The 25479-nt window shown below is 37.1% G+C and overlaps 2 protein-coding genes across 7 annotated transcripts in view; one reads left to right on the top strand and one right to left on the bottom strand.

Moving 5' to 3' along the window:
* Positions 1–1282: 1282 nt before the first annotated feature.
* Positions 1283–23203, top strand: usp13 (ubiquitin specific peptidase 13). Of its 4 annotated transcripts, none has more exons than XM_047813304.1 (21): positions 1283–1610; positions 2906–3031; positions 5466–5526; positions 6581–6702; positions 9253–9395; positions 10000–10184; positions 10354–10448; positions 10534–10724; positions 10868–10939; positions 11342–11414; positions 12731–12853; positions 13693–13846; positions 14193–14367; positions 14682–14770; positions 15717–15839; positions 16050–16076; positions 16287–16430; positions 18329–18495; positions 20432–20624; positions 21134–21218; positions 21310–23203. In XM_047813304.1, exons 1-21 carry the CDS (start codon positions 1500–1502, stop codon positions 21404–21406), a joined length of 2556 nt encoding a protein of 851 aa, XP_047669260.1. In that variant the 5' UTR covers positions 1283–1499; the 3' UTR covers positions 21407–23203. The 4 variants fall into 4 exon arrangements, with proteins under 4 accessions (XP_047669260.1, XP_027003152.1, XP_027003151.1 ...); XM_027147351.2 differs by having other exon boundaries at positions 12728–12853; XM_027147350.2 differs by having other exon boundaries at positions 11342–11435.
* The window catches only part of pex5la (peroxisomal biogenesis factor 5-like a), a 66129-nt gene continuing 63732 nt past the window's right edge, over positions 23083–25479 (bottom strand). For all 3 annotated transcript variants that reach the window (XM_027147302.2, XM_027147303.2, XM_027147304.2), the window contains one exon: positions 23083–25386. In XM_027147302.2, the coding sequence (XP_027003103.2) occupies positions 25185–25386 (202 nt within the window). In that variant the 3' untranslated portion in view covers positions 23083–25184. The remainder of the gene's footprint in view (positions 25387–25479) is intronic.

Genomic DNA, 25479 nt, shown 5'->3' with positions numbered 1-25479 from the left:
ACTAAGTCCTTAGCTCTGTCTTTGTCTTATGTAGCACCATGGTCCTGGAGAAAAGTTGTCTCATTTCACTGTATACTGCAACAGCTATATATGGTTGAAATGACAATAAAAGCTTCTTGACTTGACTTGACATATAGAATGTCTTATAGATGTATTTCCAGGTGTCTATCCAGCTAACCATTTCAATTCTGATTTTCACCTGATGGTGGCAGTAGACTGACTTCATTAACACAGTTATCTGATATCCCAAGGGCCTTTTCCTCCTCTGACTAAACATTCAAATTCAAATTCACTGGCAGATATTTATTTATGTTTACAGACTTAAAAAAAACATGATAAGGTGCTCGGTTTGATATCAGCATTTATTTACCATGCACGTGAGGTCACGTGACATGCAATCTCCTCATTGAACCAAGCATTTTTATTTGTCTCATGGGTAAATTGCTGTCATCTTATGTTTGAAGGTTACTATGCATGTAGCTGGCATAAACATCACGTCACTTGATTGATTAGTTGGCCTACTTTTGCAGCCAATACAGAATTATTTTGTCTTCGGGACGACAGATAGAAGTCCTGCACAGTGGCCAGATGGATTTTGAGCCATTCCTCTTGCACTACATTGGTAAGGTCACTATGTGATGCCAGTGTTGCAAAACATCCCTAAATGGCTCAATGATATTCATATCTGGTTACAGTGCCGTGCCAATCTAACACAAGTAATGGGCCTGATATTGCAGCCCAAACCATCACTGATCCACCAGTGTTTCACATGCATGCAACAGTCCAGGTGGGGCTCTTTATTGGGGCTTCTCCACACTGTAACTCACCAGAAGTATCAAAAAGTGTGAATGTGAACTCATCAGAAAACAATACATGTTTCACATTGTCAACAGCACAAGTTTTGGAAATAATTGGATAATAATCAGCACAATAATGGAAACTAATTTTGGTAATGGTGCAGGTTTCTCAATAGGCCTTGTGCATATAGGCGTAAAACCTCCAACACTATATTGGCCAGTGTTTCAGTTTTATTGTCCAAACCCTGTATATGTGGAACCTGTAAATCAAGTACTGTTTGTAAGTAATTTAAGATGATATTCACAAAAAACTCACAAGTATTAGTAATATAGTTGACCCACGTACGGCCAAATATGTAATGCAAAAATAAATTAGCATAACCCCAACCATCTCTGTATTACAGCCAATAGAAACCTACATAGATACCTACATTGCCTTGAATATATTTGAATTCTAACCAATCAGCGTTTAGGGGTTCTGTGGACGGGGTTCGGCTGTCTTTTCTCAACAACACGGCCGTCCAGCGCCTCCGCCCACCTCCAATGTTTTCGTCGTCACATCCCTGCTGTTCACGGAGGGAATGTCGGCTGTGCGCGGGTTAAAAATAACCCCATCGTCTCCTCTTCTCCTGGTGGACGCTTGTCTCTGGGTCACTCGCAGCATTCAGTGGCTTCACTGGTTAGCAGTAGGAACATGCGAAGATGGCAACGGATCTGGGAGAGCTGCTGGTGCCGTACATGCCCACCATACGGGTACCGAGATCAGGAGACAGAGTGTACAAGAGCGAGTGCGCCTTTTCCTTCGACTCTCCGGTGAGTTAAAGTAGAGAGAGAGAGAGAGAGAGAGAGAGAGAGAGAGAGAGAGAGATAGAGAGAGAGAGAGAGATCACACTCCAGGTGTTGGATCACACTAAGGGGTTTCCTTGGCACGTGGAAGTTGACAGAGGGATGATCAGGGAGGATATGCACGAGCACAATGAATGTAACAATATGCGGAAATAACACACACACACACACACACACACACACACACACACACACACACACACACACACACATACACACACACTGTTTTGTTTACGTCTTTGTTGTTAGAGGTGTGACAGGAGGTCCATGGGCTAGACACACAAACAGACACACACACACACACACACACACACACACACACACACACACACACACACACACACACACACACACATATGGACCAAAGCAGAGTATTTTGATGTGGAATCTGTTCTAGGTCTAAAAAACCCCACAGGATCTATATTACCTTAATAGCTTGGTATGTATAAGGGTTATAGAGCGTGAGTGTATGGTACCAGAGGCTGACAGGTATCTGTGTGTCAGAAAAATGAAAGACAATAGCAACTTAAGCTTGACGTCCAGCAACATACGGCCTTTTTACCTGAGTATTCCTTCCTGTCCTGACAAACCAAGCTATTCGGGACAATCTCAGACATCCATGTCCATTCACAAATCTGAGAAGTGAATTCAGTTTCTTCACACTTTAATAGCCATGCTGATTTAATGCTCTAGATGTGTCCCTTAGCTGTAGCCGTTTTAAAGGTGACTCAGCTGTTTGGAGCTCATTGCAGACTATTTTTACCCCGTTGCTGTTAAAGCTCATGTGTCACGCTGAGCCGCTGAGAGCTTTTTTTAAAATCCTGGGGTCCCTATGATGGCTCATTTCGCAAAATTAGACCAGACAGTTTTTTTTTGTGTTCGTTTCCAGAAATATAAACACCTGAGTTTTAGTATATTCAAGTGATAACCAATCCACAATGCTTTTAAATTCTTAAATCTCTTCAGGATTTTTTTTGATGTAAACCGCCCTCACGTATGATTCTCCAGATTTCTTAAAATTTTGTTCCTTTCTGTTTTCAATAATAGAAGAGACACAAAGTTTACCTCTAACCCAGTACATTAGCTCAGTGCAGTCTGAGTATGCAAACTAAGAGCAAAATATTTTCTAATAGGAATAAATACAATTTTCCTTATAATAATATCATGTTACATTGCTGGTATTCTTAACAGTCTCTTGGACAACACTGTTCTTCAACTATGTTGCATCAGTGTTTGTGTGTTTTCTTCTCTCTCATTTGCAGGAATCAGAAGGTGGGTTGTATGTGTGTATGAACACATTCCTGGGCTTCGGAAGAGAACATGTGGAGAGACATTACCGCAAAACTGGACAGAGTGTGTACATGCACTTAAAACGTAATGTGAAGGAGGTAAGAAAATTAACTGGTCTTTATTTTCCATTTTTATCTGTTTTTTAAAGCTCTTTCCCGAGAGACAGACTTGTTGATCTTTTGATGCTTTTTCAACAAATCACAATCATGTAATTTGTGCAGAAATGAATGAATTAAACCATATCATATGTAGATACATATGTATACATGGATATACCTTTTTAATATGCAGAGGAGCAGCATTCAGTTAGAAAAAAAATGAAAAGACTTCTTTGCTTAAACTTTTATCATATTATCCTATATGGAATGAAAATTGGGACATGACCAAACTACTGAAATACTAAGTAAGAAAAAAAACATGATGGATTGTAGGGTTCTAGTAAAATAATTAATGTGACTAGTTTCTTATTCTATCATATACTTAAGTGTTTATTGCTCTTATGCCTCAGCAAGTTATTTATTTATTTATTTATTTATTTATTTATTAAAGAACTCACATCATTCATTTGATACATTTATACTTTATAGAAGCTATAAACATCCTTCCCTCACCAGCCCTAATTTATTATTAACTATTTTGAATTTCATAATAAAAAACTGCAGCTTGTCTTGTTATTAAGAATTTACAGAACACTTGTGCTGAAGATTTAGTTTCAGAAAACCTAAAGTTACAACTATTCTTCTGACAGTTATGCTACCAAAACGTCCCCTCAAAGAAACTTTGACCGTATCAACAATTACAAGTGCATTCACAGGCTATTTCAGTGCCATACAAGTCAATGTACATATTAATATAGAATCCCTAACATATTTAATCTCAGTCTCAGACATCATACCCACGGACCTTTTGCTGAATGTCTGAAACACTTCAGGAGTTTCTAAATCATCATTTGATTGGTTGTATTCTGCAGCATTTCCAGGAGATGTGTGTTGCTTTATAATGGTCCACTTAGAAACAATGCAGTCAGGGAGAGCATCGAGTTTACAAATTTGAGAATAAGCGCTTATTGGTTTCAGCTAAATCTGTATTTTTATTTGACTGTACTTATTAATTTGCAGGACTTTCTTAAATGAATGGTCGATGGTTGTTTTTGTTGGGAAAACCTCATTACGTTTTACGCCCCTGAACGTGATGCGATACAAAAAAGTGATCTGTTGCTTAATATGTCAATCAGTCACCTTCTTGTGCTGTCCTTGGCCAATAAAAGCTGCTATGAAGTACAGATCTTCTGTCATCAGTCTGAAGTTCTGTGTACACAAGATTATAACATGGTACATATATAAATCTGTGACTTGAATACAGACAGAGCTACTGTCTTAGCTGCAGTAATAGAAAACTAGTCAGTACTTTTCGACCAATTCCAAATCAACAAGATGTTTTTTCCATACACTATCAGTTTTCTTTTTTAGTTGTTGCTGCCATTTAAATTGAGTATGGTTGCACTTATGTCTTTGCTAGAAAACATATTGAGTGAATGATTAATAACAACTTTGACATTAGTGAGCTGGGAGTCTAGATAAAGATACCTGGTGTATAACGGTAATCATTTCTATGCAATAACACTCTGTCATTAGTTTTCTTGCTTGCTTTCTTGGTTGTTGAGGTGTTGTGGCTGTGGCGTTCAAACACTGTGTATTGTTCATGTTGTTAGCAGTATTTAAATAAACAGTGATGCCACTTCTTATGTGTTTTTGCCAAATTTGACACTATTCATATTATTGTGTTTACAATTAATAATGCTGAAAAAAATTGACACTATTCTTTTGTTTATAATAGTGGCTTACTGTTTCCTAATAGATTATGCTATGATTCAGTGATTTTAACACCAGTTCTGTATCTTACCTAATTTGTATTGCTCAAAGCAAGCGGTGATCAATAGTGGAAATGTGAGTGCATCGATTATGCACTTTTTAGCAAATTAACATTGTGTGTCCACTAACCACTATGTATTATGTGCTGTAATATATACCACAGCATAGCAAGCTGCTAAGATGCTACAGTGCCACTGTGTTAGTAGCATTCTGTTGTGGTCATGATTAGAAATCCTTACTCATTGAATATTAAATTACTCTTGCATATGTAATTAAAACCTAGTGCTAATTTTAATAGAAATACTTTTTGTAGTCGTTTGTCCTTTATTCCACTTGACCTTGTTAGCAGGACAGGAATCAGTAAATAGGGCTATTTTCATGTCAGGATCTTTTAGGTAACACCTGGATGCATTTCTGCAGCTCTAGTGTCTGCTTTTCTCCGCTCAAGGAATCGCTTGTGATTGTGACAGCAGGTCTTTTAGTATAACACAAATACAACTTAACCATGCGTTGCTCACAATAATTGTCCAGTATTACAAACAGGCGTCTATGTAGCCACTGGGATAAGCTAGTACCCTAGCGCAGCAGTTGATTTGTACTGTATTATGAAGATTTTTATTGTAAAGTTCAGAATCATAAATAGTGTTGTTGCTTGTCACAGAAAGCTACAGGTGCTGCTGGGGGAGCTGTGCCAAGAAGACGGAATGGAAAAATATTTTTAGGTAAGACTGCTGTATACTATATTCTGTGTGATTCTAATTTATTATGTTATATCCTGTATTATTATTATTATTATTATTATTATTATTATTATTGTTGTTGTTGTTATTATTGTTATTTTTATTATTATTATTTTAGTGACATTTTCTCCCATATTCACTAAACTCTGCCCTCTCTTGACAGCTAAATTTAGGTCATTTATTTGTATGTGCTGTTAGTAACTGTTCTAAATCCAAAGTGCCACATGCTCACTCAGGTCTGATCTACTGCTGGGGAGGGTTGGTTTACAGTGGCTTGATGAGCCTGTTGCTCCTGCTCTCCTGTCAGCTGCTGTGCCCTATCAACCCTCGTGGTTGACACACTTCCACTGTTGGAGGAATGATGTTGACTAGGGGTGAAGCTTCTATTGTAATGGAACCTCAAATTCTAGTTAATCTTTCCACATTAAATCTGCTCCTGCACATTCAGATCACATTTTCTTGCTTGGATACAGTATGTCACTAATTGAACTGTATGACCTTCCTATTCAGGGACCGATAAAGACTGATAGTGTCATTTGTCTCTCCTGACATTGACCAATGTGGAGATGTAATCAGCCAGGACAACCTCATGCGTCATGGGACAAGAGAGAGTAAACAGACCTTAAAATGGAGATACTTTCTCTGAGATTAGTCATTTCCAATTCTCGGTGTATGAGGTTCTCTCTGTTGATTGACAGTAACATCAGCAGGCTGGCAGGGTGAATGTCTTTGTGTAGTACTGACATGTGTGTGGGATTCTGACAGAATAGTAAAGAGATTGCCAAGCACAATTTAATCCCATCCGTTTTGAATGTAGTGAAAATGTGCAAATTTTGTATCTGGAAATCTTATCACTGAGTTGTTAGCTCACATTTTCTTTTATTGTTGATTGTATTTTTTTATATTCATAAAGTATTTTCTATTTTTTTTTAAATATAAATGATTATGTATATGATTTGTTTGCTGTCAAATCTTAACAGTAATGATATTTGTATACAAATACATGTCTGATCATCTCTTTTCATGTCTTTCTAAGATTTAGAACTTAACCGTGACTTTAACGGGGATGATTATGAATATGAAGACGAAGCCAAGCTTGTCATATTCCCAGACCACTATGAGATCCCTTTACCAAATATCGAGGAGTTGCCTGCCCTGGTTAGTGAGTGTGTGAAACTAGTCTGTGTGTGTAGAGCATGCAAAATATGTGATTTCAGAATGAATACTGTTTTCATTTGACAGCAGCCACACATAGGGTTAAAAAGATGTTTGACAGCATGACTGTTGTGTATCAGTGAAGAAATATTTAACACCAATTATGTCAAAGAGACTATAGAGGTATATAATTTGATAAAGTCCAATAAAGTTTGGAAAATTATTTACAAATTAAAAAAAATTAAAGTTATGATTCTTTACAGTGAAAGGTGGTGGTGGTGTCAAGAGAGCTTGTCAGTCATCACTGAGAGATGACTGGTCTCTTGTACACAGAATCATGTTTTTTTTCTTTTCTTTTTAATAATGTACACCATATTCAATGTTTTTTTTTAAACCAAGCCCTGAATGATAATGTTTTAAAGAACTTTGCTCCTTAGTCTTCATGAACTAATTATGTGATATTTAATGGCAACCATGAACAATGAGTTTCACACTATGTTGAATATTGGTGCAATCACAATAAAAAAATGAGCAATTGGTGCAATTGCGCAGTTGTAATAAATAAATAAATAAATAAAAGAAAATGAAAAAAAAAAATGAGATAATGTAAGTCGCTGTGGCGAAGAGCATCTGCCAAATGCTGGAAATGTAAATGTAAAAAATGTTAATTGCAAATAATTTTGCAAACTATATTGACTTACTATCCACTTCACTATGGGCAATTTAGTGTAGTTTCATCCAACACCTCATGTATTCAGGTGTTCATGACACCTGAATATACTTTCTAATGTGTGAAACTGCTGAGTTTGAAAGGCATTTCCAGTTCTCCAAAATCTGTATGCATACAGTGTTTCATTGTTAATGACAGGTAAAAATAACTTGGCTGAGAATTAAAATTATAGCCTCTATACACAATTATGTTATTAGGAACACTATACTAATACCAGGTATGGCCTCAATCTAGTTTTTTGTTGCATGGATTCCACAAGATGTTGGAAACATTTCTTTCGTGCTGCAACTGTCCCAATTCTACGCGACTGTGAAGGCCAGTGAAGAACATTGAATTTGTTTTCATTCTCATGATACCAGTTTGAGACGACTTTTGCTTTGTTAGATGGTGTGTTATAATGGTGGAATTGCTCATTAGAATCCACGCAAGGATACAAATGGTCGGCATCAATGCTCAAGCAATGATTGCTATTAACGTACCCAAGGGTGTCGATTTGGGTAGGGACGGTAGGGACATGTCCCTACCAATATCCAGGGAACACTCAATTGTCCCTAGCAATAATTCAACCAAGCCTATATATATTTATACATAACCACTGATATCTGTCTGTGTCTTGTACTTTTTTACTTCTTTCATTTAACATTTATCCAGGAATCATTAAATAAGATGAAAATATTTTACAACGGCGTTCTGTAAAAAATACACAACTTGTGGAACACAAACGGTTAACAGATTTACCCCTACAATGAATCCCACCTCTGTAACTTACCTCTCTAAAAGGATTGGTCTTTGCCTTTTTTGAGTCCTGCCTCTCTAACTCACGTCGCTGTTTGATTGCCTTTGTCTTTCTCGCCAATGTGTTGAGGTCGGCTGCAGCTATATTCCGTTGTATGAAGCAATATGCAACGTGATTATGCAGGCTACCGGTATGTGAGGTAGAAAGTATTCTTATAACAACAGTTTTATGCACAAAATACGGGGAATGTTGTCCCAACCAATGTCAAATAAATTATGTCCCCACCAATGTCAAATGAATTATGTCCCCACCAATGTCAAAATCAAACTTTCGCCATTGAATGTACCCAATTTGTGTCAATAAAACACAAATGTTGACCCAAGGCAGGTTGGGTTCTTGGATTTAAGCTGTTGGCACAAAATTCTTCCCCAACTGTCTGTGTGCCTCAGTAGAAATTTTAACTGTCCAATTTAGTAAGTACAGTATGTGTCCCCTGCAGACTCAGCTTTCTGTTCTTGGCTGAAAAAAGTGGAACCCAACAAGGCCTTCTGCTGTTGTAGCCAATCTGCCGCAGTGTTTTTTATACTCATAGAGTGGTTATCTGTGGTCTTTCTGTCAGCTTGAACCAGTCTGACCATTCTCCATTGACCTCTCTCATCAACAAGGTGTTTTGATCCACTGAAATCCTGCTCATTGCATGCTTTTTCCTTATTACACCATTCTGACGAAACACTAGATAGTTTTGGAGCATGTAAATCCTAGGAGAACAGCATTTATAGAAATACACAAACCAGCCCGTCTGGCACCAACAGTCATGCCACGGTCAAAATCACTGATACCATATTTTCACCCATTCTGAAGGTTGCTTTACCTGAAGCTGATTTTTGACTTTTTTAGGCATTGAACTGTTGTTACACAATTGGCATATTAGATAACTGCATGAATTAATAAAGTGATCATTGAATGTAGGTGCCTGCACAAAAGTACCATGTATTTGTAAGTTATATATATATTTGTAATATATTTATTACACCATTTGGCTTGCTATATATATGTGTGTGTGTGTGTGTATTTTTGTCCCATTTAGGTGACAATTGCTTGTGATGCTGTACTTAATGCTGCTTCAGCATACAAAAAGCAAGAGCAAGATTCATGGGAGGAGGAGCTTCAAGTGTCCAAGCATGCCAGAGGTCTCAGACAACAAGAGAACAGGGGTCGGATTCCTCCAAGGTTAGTGCAAGTGCAATATCAGTTCAGTATCAAATGGACTTCCTGGCACTCTAGTAATGGTGGTGGAGGAGTTCAGAAACCCCCTTTAAACTGATACACTGAACACTTATGTCTTACTGCCTTAATGTTTCTTCAAACTGTTTAATAAGTTTGTGGAAATCCCCAGTGGAGCAATATTCTAATGCAAATGTCCTTAATTATATTTTGAAATCACAGCATGAAACAAAACAACAGTCAATTTGTTAGGCTTATATTTTATTAACTTCTATTGTAGGCATTTAAAAAAAAAATCAGTTGTAAACACTGAATCATTTCTGAAATTATTCATTTTGAACTTCAAGGTATGCTAAACAATTTTCAACGATATTACATTTTACTATAAAATACATTAACGTTGTTAGTGTCTTTTTATTTCCGTATGATGTTATGGCTGGTATTGGAAAAAAATGTAATCAGTATTCACTTAACTTTAGGACACTTTTGATATCATGCAAAATAGCATGCAGCCCCTGTGTAAAATTCAAACATTAATGATATCCTTAACAATGAAATGATGTAAGTGGCAGGGTGAGGAGTTACTTTTATGTTTTTGTCTTTTGTTTAGTGGCTGGAAGTGTGCCAAGTGTGAAATGCGAGAGAACCTGTGGCTGAACCTAACAGATGGCTCGGTCCTCTGTGGGAAATGGTTCTTTGATGGAAGTGGCGGGAACGGACATGCACTCGAGCACTACAAAGAAACCAAGTTCCCACTAGCAGTCAAGTTAGACACCATCACCCCAGATGGAGCAGGTCAGTGCCTCAGGTTTGGATTTTAATTTCTCACTGAAACTGCATTGCATGCAAGGCATTATTTATAAACTAATCATTCCACATGACACCAGCTAATAGATTTGGCTTGCTAAGTACGTGTTATTTAAAACAACAAAGTGTTCGATACTGTTGTTTTTTTTTTATACAGATGTTTACTCCTTCGATGAAGAAGAGGCGGTACTTGACCCTCACATATCAGAACACTTGGCACACTTTGGAATAGACATGCTAAAGATGCAAAGGGTGTGTTTTTGGAACTTCATTCAGAAATGCACTTAGTGTTTGATTCTTTGATTTTGATTCAGATTTCTCTGTTTGTCTTTACCAGACAGAGAACGGCCACCACACGGACAACCACATGCAGCCTCAAGCCACTGAGTCTGAGGTGATTCAGGAATCTGGCCTTAAGCTGAAGGCAGTCTATGGTTCAGGGTACACAGGCATCAGAAACCTGGGCAATAGCTGCTACCTCAGCACCACTATGCAAGTGCTCTTCAGTATCCCTGAGTTTCAGAGAGCGTAAGTGTCCTGATTGTGGTGACTAAATAGTGTACTTCATGCATGTTAGTTTACATTACGGGACAGAAATGTATGTAAATGCAGTGTAATATCTTGTGAGGTATATAAAACAGTCTTGCATTAATTGTGGTTAAAATTTCTAGGTATGTTGGTAATCTACAGAGAATATTTGACTACTCACCCCTTGATCCTACCCAAGACTTCAGCACACAGATGTGAGTGGTAATGTGAGAAATGTGAGGCATAATATCACACATAACACATCACACATTATATGAATAAAACGATCTGAGGATGAAATGTGACCAAAGTGACGATTTCAGGTTTTATTTAAGCCTGGTGTCTAAACACTGCAGTGTCAGCTCCTGAAACCCTCATTTGATTAGCAATGGACATTATATTGTGTATTAGTGTTAGCCTAATAGATTTTATTATTCCATTATTATGCATACATGTTATAGCAAAAGTGGAGATAAATAATAAGCTCTAAAACCAGATCAGGATGAATTCTTGTCTGTAAATGAATATTGAATTCTGAAACGTTGTTCTTTGATGTAAACTGTAGCAATAAAACACACACGTTACGCCACATGCTTTGTTGTGTCTGTATACACCAGGGCCAAACTGGGTCATGGACTACTTTCAGGCCTGTATTCCAAACCACCATTGAAATCAGAACTCATTGAACAGGTGATGAAAGAAGAACACAAGGTTGGTCTGTCTGGCTTGTTATTTGCCTTGAGCATGAACAACTTAGACAGAATGTGAACAATTAACAAGTAAATTCTAAATTATGCAGTTCTGTTGTGCTACATTGTGGTTATGTTATGTGTGTAATAATAATAATAATAATAATAATAATAATAATAATAATAATAATAAGTTCTTTGTGTTGGCATTTGAATGCTTGTGATTAATCAATGCATGAATGAGTTCAAATCACAAATGATGCCGCAGCCATCCATGTGTGGAGTCCAAGAGAGCAAAAATTGGCTGTGCTTTGTGTGAAGGAGGGGTGACATACTCTTGTCTCCCCTCTTAATTACAGCAGCACCAGTCAATCCTGGATGTCTGTGAGCTCATGCATGCAGAAGTTGGTGGATAGTGCTTTTTTCCAACTCTGCTACGTCGTCCCTTTAAGTTGCATGACAACAATTATGACAGACTGGTTTCACGTGCCTCGGAGGAAGCATGTACTGTATACACCTTTGCTGGTTGGACTCTGACTGTAGTTCCACCAAGACGAATCACAGGTTTATATGAATGAGCTTATTCTAATCTGTTGTTATTGTTATTATAGTAGGATTATATAGCAGATGATCTGCATAAGTGGGTTGTGTTTAATAACATAAAGTATTACTGTTGAAATTGTGATTTTTCTTTGAGGAGGCATTTATGTATCATTTTTATACGAAGTGTCCAGTATTAGTATTGTATCAGTCAGAGAAAAATCTATAATTGTAAAGATTATGACACAGCAAAATCTTCTCAGTAGTAAGACAATAATAAAACAAGCTACAATTGTAGAAAAATAGAAAGGCTGCTTTTGGACTGCCTGTTTATAGCTCCTATAATACAAGTGATAACAGGTTTCACAGATGCTTTACAATATTAACGATGTTCTTTAATCATTAGCAAATTTGAGCATAAGAGGAATAAAACACTTTGAGATGCACATTTATTAGAATATGATCAAAATCTGGAATGTAATGGTGTCCCTCCATCCAGTCATTGATTATTTTCTTCTAACAACTCACCCTGTTTTGTATTATTCCTGTCATCATTTCTCTGTGTTTTTTATATGCAGTTTGTGTCACATGCATTCACATATTAATTTCCAAGAGCTAATGTCACACAACTGTTGGGTTATGAAATGCATAACGATAATTATTTGCTATGAAGAATTCCTTACTTTTCTGCTGTGTTTGTAAAAACTGTACGTAGATGAAGTAAAGAAGCTCACAAATGAATTTTCATTGTCTAATATGCCATTTTCTCTGCAGCAGCAGCACAGAGGGATTACCCCCAGAATGTTCAAGGCTCTTGTCAGCAAAGGCCACCCGGAGTTCTCCTCAAACAGACAACAAGACGCCCAAGAATTCTTCCTGCATTTTATCAACCTGGTAGAAGTGAGAACTTATTCCTTTTTATCAAAGAACTATTATTGTTGTAGCACAAGTAGCTCCATTAGTTCAATGTGAGTAGGGGTAGTTATTATACCACTTCTCAGGTTTATCTGAGATTTCGTGACATGTGTGTGCTCCTTCTTGACATCTGTCACATGGCTCTAGTTTCAGAAGACCTGTCTGCATCGAGGGCTGCCATATTTACACTGGTGCACTTAAGTGACTTTCTCAATCACTTTAAAATTAGAACCCGCTATCAGTTACACGAGGCAGATAATGCTTCCTATTTACATTGCCTTCATGTCCAGAGTTAAACCTTACTGCATTGAAAGCTCTCATGACACAAAATCAAGTGTAGCTATTTTAAACACAATCTCTTGTATTATTAATATATCAGATTATCAAAAGAGAAAGAGAAATCGGGTTGTAAAATTGCAGTCATGAGACAGAGCTGTTTTTCTTCTCTGAATGTTTAGCCTGATTTATTAGTGGAGTCCTGGAGAGTGTGGGTTCTGTAAGCTGTACTGTAAGCTGAACTTAATTGGCTGGCTCTGGTAATTCATTGCTGTTATGGGAAAAATATAGCTGATATATTTCTGTAATGCCTCAGATTAGAGAGACTGCAGCAGCATGCCTATTTTAAAGGCAGACTCTGTGAACTTTAAATGATAGACCTGCTCGTTTCGTCGCCAAAATGCGGCCTGTATTTGTATGTTTATTTTTTGTATGCTTTTTTTATTGACTATATTCTCCACTGTTGTCCTATGAAATAACGAAAGAAGACAGTTTGCTTACTGGGTACTTCAAGGGCTTTTTATTACTGTCATTTTGTCCATTTCCAGAGGAATAGTGCTGGCTCAGAGAACCCCAGCGACGTGTTCCGCTTCGTTGTGGAGGAGCGTGTACAGTGCTGCCAGTCCCAGAAAGTACGCTACACACAAAGAGTGGACTACCTCATGCAGCTTCCTGTCCCCATAGAGGCCGCCACCAACAGAGGTAAAGACGAGATGTTGCATAAATATCATAGCAGTCCTGTCTTTCTTTCTCATTCATTCAGAATAAAGGGCTGCTTTATAATTTTCTCAAACATCAAACATATAAAAATTAATATGAATAGATTTATTTTCGCTTATTATTTTGTGCACATCCTGAAGTGTTATTCTCTTACTCTTACTCTACACTCTTATAGTACAGCAGCAGTTCATAGAAGCTCAGTAGTAAGATATATCAACTGCTTGGGAAAATGTCATTATTACCATGTGGGGTACAGTTCATGTTTTGTCTATTACTCTGATCAGTAGTCAAAGGCTGTCAGCATCCTGTAATTATTTTTATATTGCAGAAGAGCTTATAGCATATGAAATTAAGCGGAAAGATGCTGAAGAAAACTTGCATGCTCCTCCTGATCCAGTGAGGGCCCGCATTCCCTTCACCGCCTGCCTACAAGCCTTTAATGAGCCTGAGAACGTTCCGGACTTCTGGAGCTCGGCACTGCAGGCCAAGTCAGCTGGAGTAAAGTAAGCAAGGTTCTGGTCCAAAGCATAGGAAGGGTTTTACAGAGTCGGGTCACTGAATACACATAGACTAAGGGAAAAAGGTTTTAAGAGAATCATTGTTCTCAGACTACAACAGTTGAAACATAACGACATTTGGTATTGGATGTAAAATTAAGTGTTTACATTTTTTGATAGAAATACTGGTAAGTTTTTGGTTTAGAAATATTTACAAACTATTTCATTTTACCTGAATTTATTGGGGTTGATGATTATATTTAAGCACATTGTTTTCTCCTACTAAACAAATATTTATATAATTTTTTTTTATTTTTTAGGACTTCTCGTTTTGCATCTTTTCCTGACTACATGGTTGTACAGCTGAAAAAGTTCACATTTGGAGTGGACTGGGTTCCTAAAAAGTTAGGTACGTATATTGCTTCTTGTCTGTTTTTTTTTTTTCATGGATGTGTTCACTGAGCAGGCTGCATTGAGATATATGAATATTATTATATATTAATATTAATATTACATATTATATCACTACCATAGCCGGACATTTGCACATTGCACACTTGCACATCCTGCACTTTAAAATTTATATATGTCCATCCGACCTTATGCACATCACTGCCACTGCATCACACTACCTCTGTTCTGAACCATGCTAGATGTGAGAAAAAGCACTGGGTCTACTTCTGTTTCTGATTATATTTTAGATTTGATATATTTTATTAGACTTTACTGATATACTTTGATATTTTCTTTGACACACACACACACACACACACACACACACACACACACATACATACAGTATATAATATTCACATGTGCTTTATCTTTATTCTTTTTTTTTACTACATTTCATACTGTGTATAATTGTGTATGAGACAAATGAAATTTGAATTTGAATTTGAATGATGTGGTCTAGGTTTATACTGATATTTATTTATTCGGAGACAGACTGGTCATGCTTTGCCTTAATCATTTTACAAAAACAGATCAGTGTCTCTCTTTTGTAATAGTGGACATCTGTTTTTGCCAATCACAAGCTGTCTTGTGTAACTCGGACACATCACATGATCAAAGGTGCTTAGGCAATACACAAACTATAAACACTATCAGTTTGCAAATCTTTTTTGCTTATGTTTTAGGCAGATAATGTGTGATTTAGTCCAGCAGAGGGCATCGTGGGTCCTGTTTTTACTGTTTAGCACATTTGAGAAAGATGCAAAATTGCAGATTTTATCCGGTTTTGTGTTACGTTCAGGATTTATTTCACTAATCTTGAACGTAACACAAGAAACACACAGTATGACTGTTTTATACACACTTCCTTATCAACTTTGTCCTGATTTTTCTCCAACCAGATATTTCTGTAGACATGCCTGACTTTATGGACTTGAATTGGCTCAGAGCTACAGGGCTACAAGCCAGTGAAGAAGAGCTCCCTGACCTTACACCTCCTATTGTCATTCCTGAGGACACAAGAGGTAACATTTTTTCTATATTTCATTAATTCGTTCTGTGCCTGTAAGGAAATGAACTTCCTGCACATTGCAAAATTTGTAAAAGTGCTTTAGATTCTCTAAATGCTGTTCAGAAGGTGTATTTTACATAGTACACTTATGACGATGTTTTTCTGCTGTTAAAAAAGTATATATAAATCATGTCTAACTGGAAATGCTTTCTTTCCCCCACAGAGAACTCAGTAAATAATTCTTTGGAATGTAAGTATTATTTTTTCAGTTTTTCATGTTATATGTTATGCGTTATAAATATGAGTGTTGCTGGTTAGTTTTTAGTCATAGTAAATCCACCATGCGATTCCTGTCTAACATTATGGCCTTTTCCTAATGAGCCCCGGTGAGATGCTTCACTTTTTGTATGAGCCATCCATATAAGCTGTAAACTGTTCATTCTTTACCATTTGTTTCCAGCTCCGGAAATAGATGAGGCCTCTGTGATGCAGTTGGCAGAAATGGGCTTCCCTCTGGAGGCCTGCCGGAAGGCCGTGTACTACACTGGGAACATGGGAGCTGAAATGGCCTTTAATTGGATCATTGCTCACATGGAGGAGCCAGGTAAGACTGTTGTGTGCTGTTCAACAAGAGCAGCTCTTATTAGAGGAATCTGTTGTCAGCACTGTATACGAACACTAACCATTTATCACAGTTGGAAACCGAAATTGTGTTTTTGGAAGATTCACCGTCATTTAACCTGTTTCTCTCAGAGCACTGTTAATAAAACCAGGCTGTACAATATTAAACAATATTCTGGGCAGATTGTGCTTTAGATTATTAAATTACTATGTGGGCCTTATATTTTATTTCTTTATGAAGCCCTATATATGGTGAAGGCATAGACAAAGAATAATTATGTCTTTGAAGTGCTATAAGTATGAATTTATTTAAAAGTAGTAAAAAAAAAAAAGTACGCTAATGGGAAAGAAACCATGTGAGTGTGACGTGATTATAAGGTCTGTCTGGATTAGCCAGTATCACAAAAATAAAGCACTCTCTTCAGATGTTTTACAGGGAGATGGCACTTTTCCTCTGCTTGTGTTATTGTAACAATCAAAAATACATATATTACAGGACATTAATTGGCTTCTACAATTATTTATTTTTTTTAAATGCTGTAATTGGTCTCTGGTCTTGGTTGGTGACGATATATATCTCAGCATCTAACAAAATCTTCTATGTGAAGACATTTTATGTGAGATTTAATGTTATGGGATAAATTTTAAATTATATGGTGTTATAAGTGTTGTTGTTGTGTATGTGGCCGTTCCAGAAGATTTTTAGAGCCTGGGAAATTGATTGTCATATAACAAACACTTTTTAACACCTGATTCATTTTGTCCATATAAAATGCTATAAGCTGATCGTGTTGCTTTTCAGAATTGTTACAGAACAAGGACCTTACCGCTCAAGTTTTATAAGTTTTATACATTATCATATGAAACCCATTTTCTCAACCCGAATCTAGTATTTTACTTTTCAGTCCGACACTTGTAATGTATGTTGCTCAGCAATGCAGTCACAAGAAAGTAAATACAGCAAGTAGGCAAAGTGCGAGAGCGAGAGGGACAGCGTGAGAGAGAGAGAAAACCCATTTACATATGGCAGGAACATGAGTGCTTGTACAGTATAAGTCCACTCTTATGAACTAACACAACTGTCTTTGCTCCAACCAGGGGTTTAGTCTGTAATATGAGAGTATTCTTAGATTTACATATTTCTCTTCTCTGCATTAAACTGTTCAGTGATTATAATAATATGCATTTAGTGAAGTACATAAAGACTGAATGCAAATATTTTACCTCTCTGCTTAAGGTCAGTTGTTTAATGGAGTTTAGCAGACATGCCATCATCCTGCTTCCTTTGTGACCAATTAATTTCCCTTTCTGGGAAATTAACTGCATTTATTCCAGGTTGCAGACCACTTTTCCTGTGTGGTTGATCTGGTTAGAGTGTCTGGGTGTCAGACTCCAGGCTTTAAAAGAGCCTGAGTACTGCAGTGGTTGTATTTACAGAAGTTTTATTCTGTGCTGCCTCTGTAAAAGGGAGCAAAATAGAACAACCTGTAAACAACCAATTAGGATAAAAAGGCATCAATCATTATTGACTTGTTTATCAATTGAGAAGGGCATTATAGCATTCGTATGCAAGTCTTTAAGCTTGTAGCATTGTTCTGTACACTAAAGGGAACAGACATATTTGAACCTTTTCATTTTATATAGTTTTCTTACACTTTCTTTTGCCTATACTTGTTTGCCTATATGCTTTTCTGGGAGTCTTGGATTGTGGGGGAATACATACATGACACATATAAAGCACCCTTCTTTCTCATGGGGGAAAATTCATATGCAGAAGATTTCCTGCTGGGTTTAATTGCCTGTTGATGTAAATATGCTCCAAGTCATGCATACTTATAGATGGCTGATGGCTCTTACTTTGACCTGTTGCATTTTCTACAGACTTTGCCGAGCCCCTTGCAATTCCTTCATACATGGAGGCAGACCTTCCCAGTGCCAGCTTTCCTACTGCCACCCCTTTGGATAACCAGCCTCCTGAAGAAAGCATCTCCATCCTCACCTCCATGGGCTTTCCCAGACATCACACCATTCGAGCCCTGAAGGCCACGGTAAGTGATCTCTACCTGTTTATTGTTTTTGTTTATATCACACCTGTTAGATTAATGTGTTCCTGTTTAGAAGTCTGTCAGTTTTCTTATTATTTAAGTTTAATGACTACTTTGCTATCTCAGAGCTTCAGTACCTAGTTCAATTGTGAGCTTGTGCAACTGTCTGTGTGGAGTTTCTGTCCATGTTCTTCCGTTGTCCATGTGAGCTTCCTCTGTGTTCCATGAAATTTGCCAGGAGGCCGATTGGATAAGAAAATGCCTTTAGGTGTAATTGATTGTATGGATGTGTGTGCGAATGGTATCCCATCCAGAGTGTATTCCTATCTCACACCCAGTGTGATGCACCACAACCATGATAAGGGAAAAGCGAGTGAGTATTAGGCCTGACCTCATTATTAATGTATATATCCTTTTATTTTTAGCTTGCCGTGTCTTGCGCAAGTATTCACCCTTTTATCTTTCCCACATCAGCGTAGTGTTACAACCTGGAAATGTAACTGCCTTATTTGGGATTATCAACTATTTCTGTATACCCTGATTAATGCTCTCCTTATCTTGTCACTGACTATTGGTGTATGGTCATCTCTATAGTGAGGGGCAGTTGTGCCATATTCTTTCTATTTTTAACGATCATTTTAATGATGCTCTGCAAAGTGTATAAAGTTTGGTATATTGTCTAATAGTCAATCCATGACTGATGGTTCAAAACTAGATATGTTTTGATCGCTCCTCGAACTTCATGATGCTGTTTGTTTAGTTCGGTTCCGTAACAAGACGATGTCACACTTTAATTCCACACTGGTGATATCCATTCAGCTAATTCTATGATTTCTGATGGCTCCATCAAAACTAATTAAGGCTTTCGCTGCACCTACTGTAGGGTCAATACTTCACAAAAATGTGGTGGTGATATAATGAAGCAGTAAGTTTTTCTGTTAGATAAAACTAGGGAAGTTAATTATATGAGCTGTGAATATAATGAGATATAACTTTATACATTGTAGTTTGTTTTGAATCATTCTTGCGAATATTTTAGTCGCCTTGTATCCAGCTCTCCTATTTATATATGAGATTGATTGAAAGCAAGTTGAGACATGTCATGATTTCGACAAGACACTCAGCGGACAAGCATGCGAGACTCGCACCCTGCATCTCGGCTGCTAAATTCAACATTCAGCTTCTTGTCATGCTGAAGTGTTGATGCCTATTTCAGTGAATGGTTTTCTAAACATAGTAGTCATGTTGTGTAACAGACTAGGTTTATTATTGTCTTCTTCTACATTATCTTTTTCCTCTTCATGGTTCATTATTCAATTATATATCTTTTACTTTGGTAACTATGTATTATTATCTCAGGACTATGTTAGGAAACATCTGTGGTTGAAGAGTAAAAAAAAAATTCAGTGGCTTGAGTGTTTAAGAAATCCCAGAAATGGTATTCAGTAAACCTATTTTCCTAAATATAATTTGAAATGTCATCCTATGTAGTTTTAGTTGGTAGCAGCACATTAGTGGCAATTTAGTCAGAATATTTTTTTCCCTTTGACAGCAAGTTAGACAGAAGGAAGGGTAGGTGAGGCCGTGAGTTCACATAGAGCAGGCCAATAATAGCCAAGCAAAATTAGCAAACGTCCAACCTACATGTCCTACACTGGGTCAGAATAATGATAGAATCTCAGGCCACGGTGGCTATCATAACTGGTTGTGACTCATACGACTATTTTAGATCATGTGTCTTATGTCTTAAAGAAGCTTCTGACTGCACAATGACACAAAGATTTAATTAGGAAATGTAAATATTGGTTGTTTTGGGCCTCCTGGTGGTCCAGCGGTAGGGTCCCGTGCTCTCATTGCTGTGACCCAGGTTCAATTCTCAGGCAGGCAGCTAACCCAGCCACTGAAGATTCTCAGTGCCGGCCCCTGTGTGTGTTTACAGAATAATAACCTGGAGCGGGCTTTAGATTGGATCTTTACACACCCAGAGAGTGAGGAGGAGAGCGAGCCTATGTCTGACATGGCAGACACAGAGCCCAACGATATGAGTTTCTCAAATGCCAACACACACAGTGACTCCACACTGTCCCCGGAGCAGGAAGTGTGTAGTCCACGTGTACGAGATGGCCCTGGACGTGAGTATCCTTCTCAGCAAACAGCATCAACTCAAACGCTAGTGTGGAATTTAAAATATACTCGAAAAATATTACTCATTAGAAATAATCAGATATAATGAATTTATTAAAAACACTACAAATCACAAAAGTACATTCACCAAGATACAGAACACTACCCCAGAATTTAGAGGAAATGTAAGGGTTCCATTGCTTGATCATAAGGATTTATAGACCTGCCTCAACTAACCCGAGGGCTCAGGGTGGTGGAAACTGTTTCGGAAGCTTATATACCATTTAGGAACTTAAACATCTTAACTAGGACAATTTAGTCAATGAAGATGGTGGAAACTGGCAGGCCGTTTAATATGAATAAGGTTTGCATAATGTGCTAAAAGTAGGGCAGCCAGCCAGAAACACGTTACAATAGTTCAACAGTGTATTACTTTTTTAGTGGTCCATATTGTTATAGTATACGTCTTATTTGGTCTGTGTTTCTCAGATGATAATATGCATTTGTTTTACTCTAGGTTATGAACTCTTTGCCTTCATAAGTCACATAGGAACATCAACTATGTCAGGTCATTATGTATGTCATATCAAAAAGGAAGGAAGGTAAGGATTACATTCAAAACTGTAGTCAACTGTAAATATTGTGGCTGACTGACAAATAAATAACTGACATCTTTTTTATCCTTTTTTTTAGATGGGTCATTTACAATGATCATAGAGTCTGTTTGTCAGAAAAGCCTCCAAAAGACTTGGGTTATATTTACTTTTACCGGCGCCTGCCCAGCTGCTAGATTTGGACCTTAGAGAGTAGAACCTCACTGCCTTCACGTCACAGAAGAGGAGGAGGATATAACTGACAATGCTGGAAACCTGGGAGGTGTTCACACTGTAGAGAAGGAGAGAATTCATCTCAAACCCTGCAAAGACCTGCAAAAAAAAGGCTCAACCAGTCAGGCACAGGTCAAATGGACGGACTGAATGTGTGTAATAATCCGTTCGTTTGATCATTGTTGGTTTGCTGAGGTTATGTACTGTACTGGTGATACTAAGCGATGTGTGCCATTTAAAATATAATGCAGAATAATGTTCTAATATATATACACCCAAATTTGTTTTCTCTTTCAATGCCTTGAGCAAAACTCTATGCCAGTATTTTCAAGCGATATCTTCTTTTTGAAAATGCAATCATGATTTTTTTTTTCCTAAATGTGGAATTATCGCAGCTGCCAGCTCTGATTTGATCCAAGTTCGATTGATGTTCTTGGAATTACATTTTGAATGAGAACCGGAACACATTAGCGTGTTAAAAACATTTGTAGGTTCACGGAAATTTACGAAGTAAAGTGGAATTTAGGTAACGTAATATTATGCACAAATACGCACAATCTGTTAAAGTATTGGGCAAAGCAAAAATAATTGTAAAGTTTAAAAGCATCCATTTTGGGAAAAAAGTTTGTTTTTGTAGGAATTAAATATGCACTGTTACAGTATCTTTATATATCCTTGATCTTTTGCTGGAAAAATATTCAAGTAGATTTATATTCAGTCTTGTAAAACGTCAGCACAACATAATTACAATACATTATTATTTATGTTTAAACCATTTGTCAGTATAACAAGACAAGAATAAAGTACCAATGATTTGTTTTGTGCAATAGATATGTGCTTTATACTCATTACCCTGTCCAGGTTCTCTTGACTACACAGGTCTCATTCACCAATGTTTTTCTTCTCATAAACACGTTCACAGACCATTCGTATCCGATAACTAAGCAATATATGCAGTGACTAGTGGATTCAACTTTCTATCATTTGCAGCATCTTACATCAAACTTGGATCTCAGATCCTCTGGTGATGTGAATGTGGAATTTACTCTGTACGGTGCTCAATAATACCAAATTTTCATCTTTTACTATTTTAGGTTTTTCACGGAACACCCCCTCCCACAAACACCCGTTTAATTAATAATCATAGATTAATGCATAAGAGAGAGTGATTTTTCTCTTGTTTTACACCATCTACTTACCCACTTTGTTTCTTGGACATTTATACTAGACAAACCATTACTGTATTTCTTGACTCTTTTAATATTCCAGTGTTGGTTTCTTGTTTTTCTCACTTTCTCTCTTCTCTTTCAAACAAGCTCATAAGAGTTAATCAAAGCGTCATACTCTATGGCTGCATTCTACCTGTCTGCCTTTTTTCTTTTCAGAGTCTGAAAGACGATGCTTCGACACCTCCTTAAGCAAGCCTTCATATTATCGGCTTGCACGCTACAGTCCAAAATGTACAAGTTAGCCATTCGATATTTTTAAATGTATAATAGAACTTATGTGGTTCATCTGTTTCTTCGTGTTTTTCAAGGAACTGAATGTCAAATGGTACAAAGATTTTATTGAATTATTTTCTTTTTGCAAATGAGTGTGCCAATCCTATAGTTATGCATATTTACACACCGTTCTTTTGTAATGGATCTTCCTATCCTAATACTGCATACAACAGAACATTATGAGGGCAAATGAGTTCATGAGAACTATCTGTCCAATAACACTATTGTCTGGACTATTAAATAAACCAAATCACATGAGTGTTGACCGTTTTTTTTTTTTCTTTTGAAGAGGCAAAAGAAATCCATGCATCAGTGTTCAAAAATAAATAAATAAACAAACAAATAAAGGTAGGTTTAGAGGCTATTAATACTATTAATGATTAAAGTAAAACAGCTGAGGTTGTAAAACAGAACAGAAAGTCCACAGAGTATATTACAGTACATTTTATTTTATTTTAAAAGATCAGTTTCATATGTTTGTTCAATATTTGATATATTATGTTATGTTTAAAAGTGTTTCACCAGACTTAATGAAGCCTGTGACATATTATTAAGAGATGCAGCATGTATAGTTTCGTCATAATAAGGACAGATTCATGTCAAGTCACCGATTGCACACTTGGTTGGTTCGGGCTACTACGCTTTGCATGCGCTACAGGCTTCAGTAAATCTGATCTCTTTTGTGAGAATAGTATGAACAGATATATTAGAAAGTATATTTCATCTAGATTACTAGTTGCATTGCAAAAACGATCATTATATAATCTCCTTTAAGTTAAATGTACATAAAATTTAATATATACTGAAATGCAAAATCAGGATTATGTCCGTCATAGAAATGAGAGATAGAATAAAAGAGGCATGACAATTTCATGCATATAAATAAAGCAACTGCATTCAAAAAAATAAGTGCATTCAGCATGCAGTCCTCATAAATAAGGAGTTCTAGAGTATAAGGTCATCTAGATCATCTCACCTGAGATTGTACAGAGGTCTAAAAAAGGGGGGAGACATTCCTTGGGCTCTACCAACATATCAGTTAGATAATTTACAGTAGGAAGTAATCAGCTAGAAAGCACAGGCCTGTCACCAGGAATTTACAGTCATTTAAATAAGCAAGTCGTAAAGAGCTTAACGTAAAAACGATAACTCAAATAAATATATTTGGTCACTCGTGCTAAATTCAAGCAGAAAATATGTGCCCTGTAAAGATGGATATGCAAACTTCCTCATGTTTCATCCATGCTGTTTGTGTTGTCCTGTATACATGGACTAATTGAGCTAGTTATACTGAGAAGAAGCAAATAAGTGCATATTTAGCCACTAGCCACCATGGTTTTTCCATGGTGTTTCCATAGTAAGGTGACCAAACGGTAGTTCTGCTCCATCTTTACAAACAAAAACAAATTAAATCATGATCTCAAATTATGCATCATTCATTATTTTACCCAAATTGTTGTTTTTTTTGACACTTTCACACTTCTCATCACATCACATCACATGCAACAAAGGTCTTAAATGAGCTTTAAGACACAATGCAATAACACAAAGCATAATATTATGTCAAGTAGAACTGTGGAGGACAGTCACCTGATATTTTGTGGGTCTTTCATAAGACAGTCACATATGGCATTCAGTGATATATAGTATATAAAGATGCAAAATGAAAGCCTTGTTTCTTAGTAAATGATAATCCATCAAGAGGCAAACTAACTCACCTGCATCTACTCATCATACCCATAAAGTCTCTGAAATGACTAATAGCTTGACATGCATTTTAAATAAGGCTTTACAGTCTGTTCTGCAGCAAAGTCACAGCAAACAACAGATTTTTTTCCCCGTAACACTACATTTCCGAAAAAGCTGAAATAGGACCTGTGGGTTATAGCACTGAACAATTTTAAACTATTGCTTTGATCTATCTGACAATTCAGATCTGCATCTTTTTCATCATACAAAAGACATACATGAGAAGTGTAACTGCTCTGAGTTACAGACTTTTTCCATAGTTCTTCCAGCATATCCATCCTCCACCTGGCAAGACCTCACTAACTACTATTTTCTCTAAGGCATAATTCTACAGTCTTCCAGGCATTGTGCTCTTCTCTGAAATCATAGTTCTCAGGAATGTAAAGGTGCTCTGCGGAAAGAAAAAAAAGAAGAAGGAAAAAAAAACCCTGCTTCCTTCATTTGAAGGACTTTGGGTTCTTGGCTTTTACTCAGTCAAAATAATGCCGGTTTACATGTCCAGGTTAAAGGCTCTCATGAGTAAGTCCAGGTCCCCAAGGTTTGCTGCCTGAAAGAGCTCGGGCTGGTCCATCATTGAGAGTGCTATCCTCAATGCTGCCCAGATGTTTCCAGACATGACCTGGTGTGAGAGCTGTCGACTCCTGCTCTTCCTCTGCAGGCTCAGTGCTGTCAGGAAGTTGCTGGCTGCTTCCCTGCAACAACAGATAAATTAATTGAACCAAGAACTGAGCACATGATGTTGCTAAAATTTTGCTTAGATACTGCTAAAACCTGGTTTCCTCCGC

This window comes from Tachysurus fulvidraco, chromosome 5, assembly GCF_022655615.1.
Source record: "Tachysurus fulvidraco isolate hzauxx_2018 chromosome 5, HZAU_PFXX_2.0, whole genome shotgun sequence".
In the NCBI taxonomy this organism is placed as follows: Eukaryota; Metazoa; Chordata; class Actinopteri; order Siluriformes; family Bagridae; genus Tachysurus; species Tachysurus fulvidraco.
This window is presented reverse-complemented; position numbering and strand designations above follow the sequence as displayed.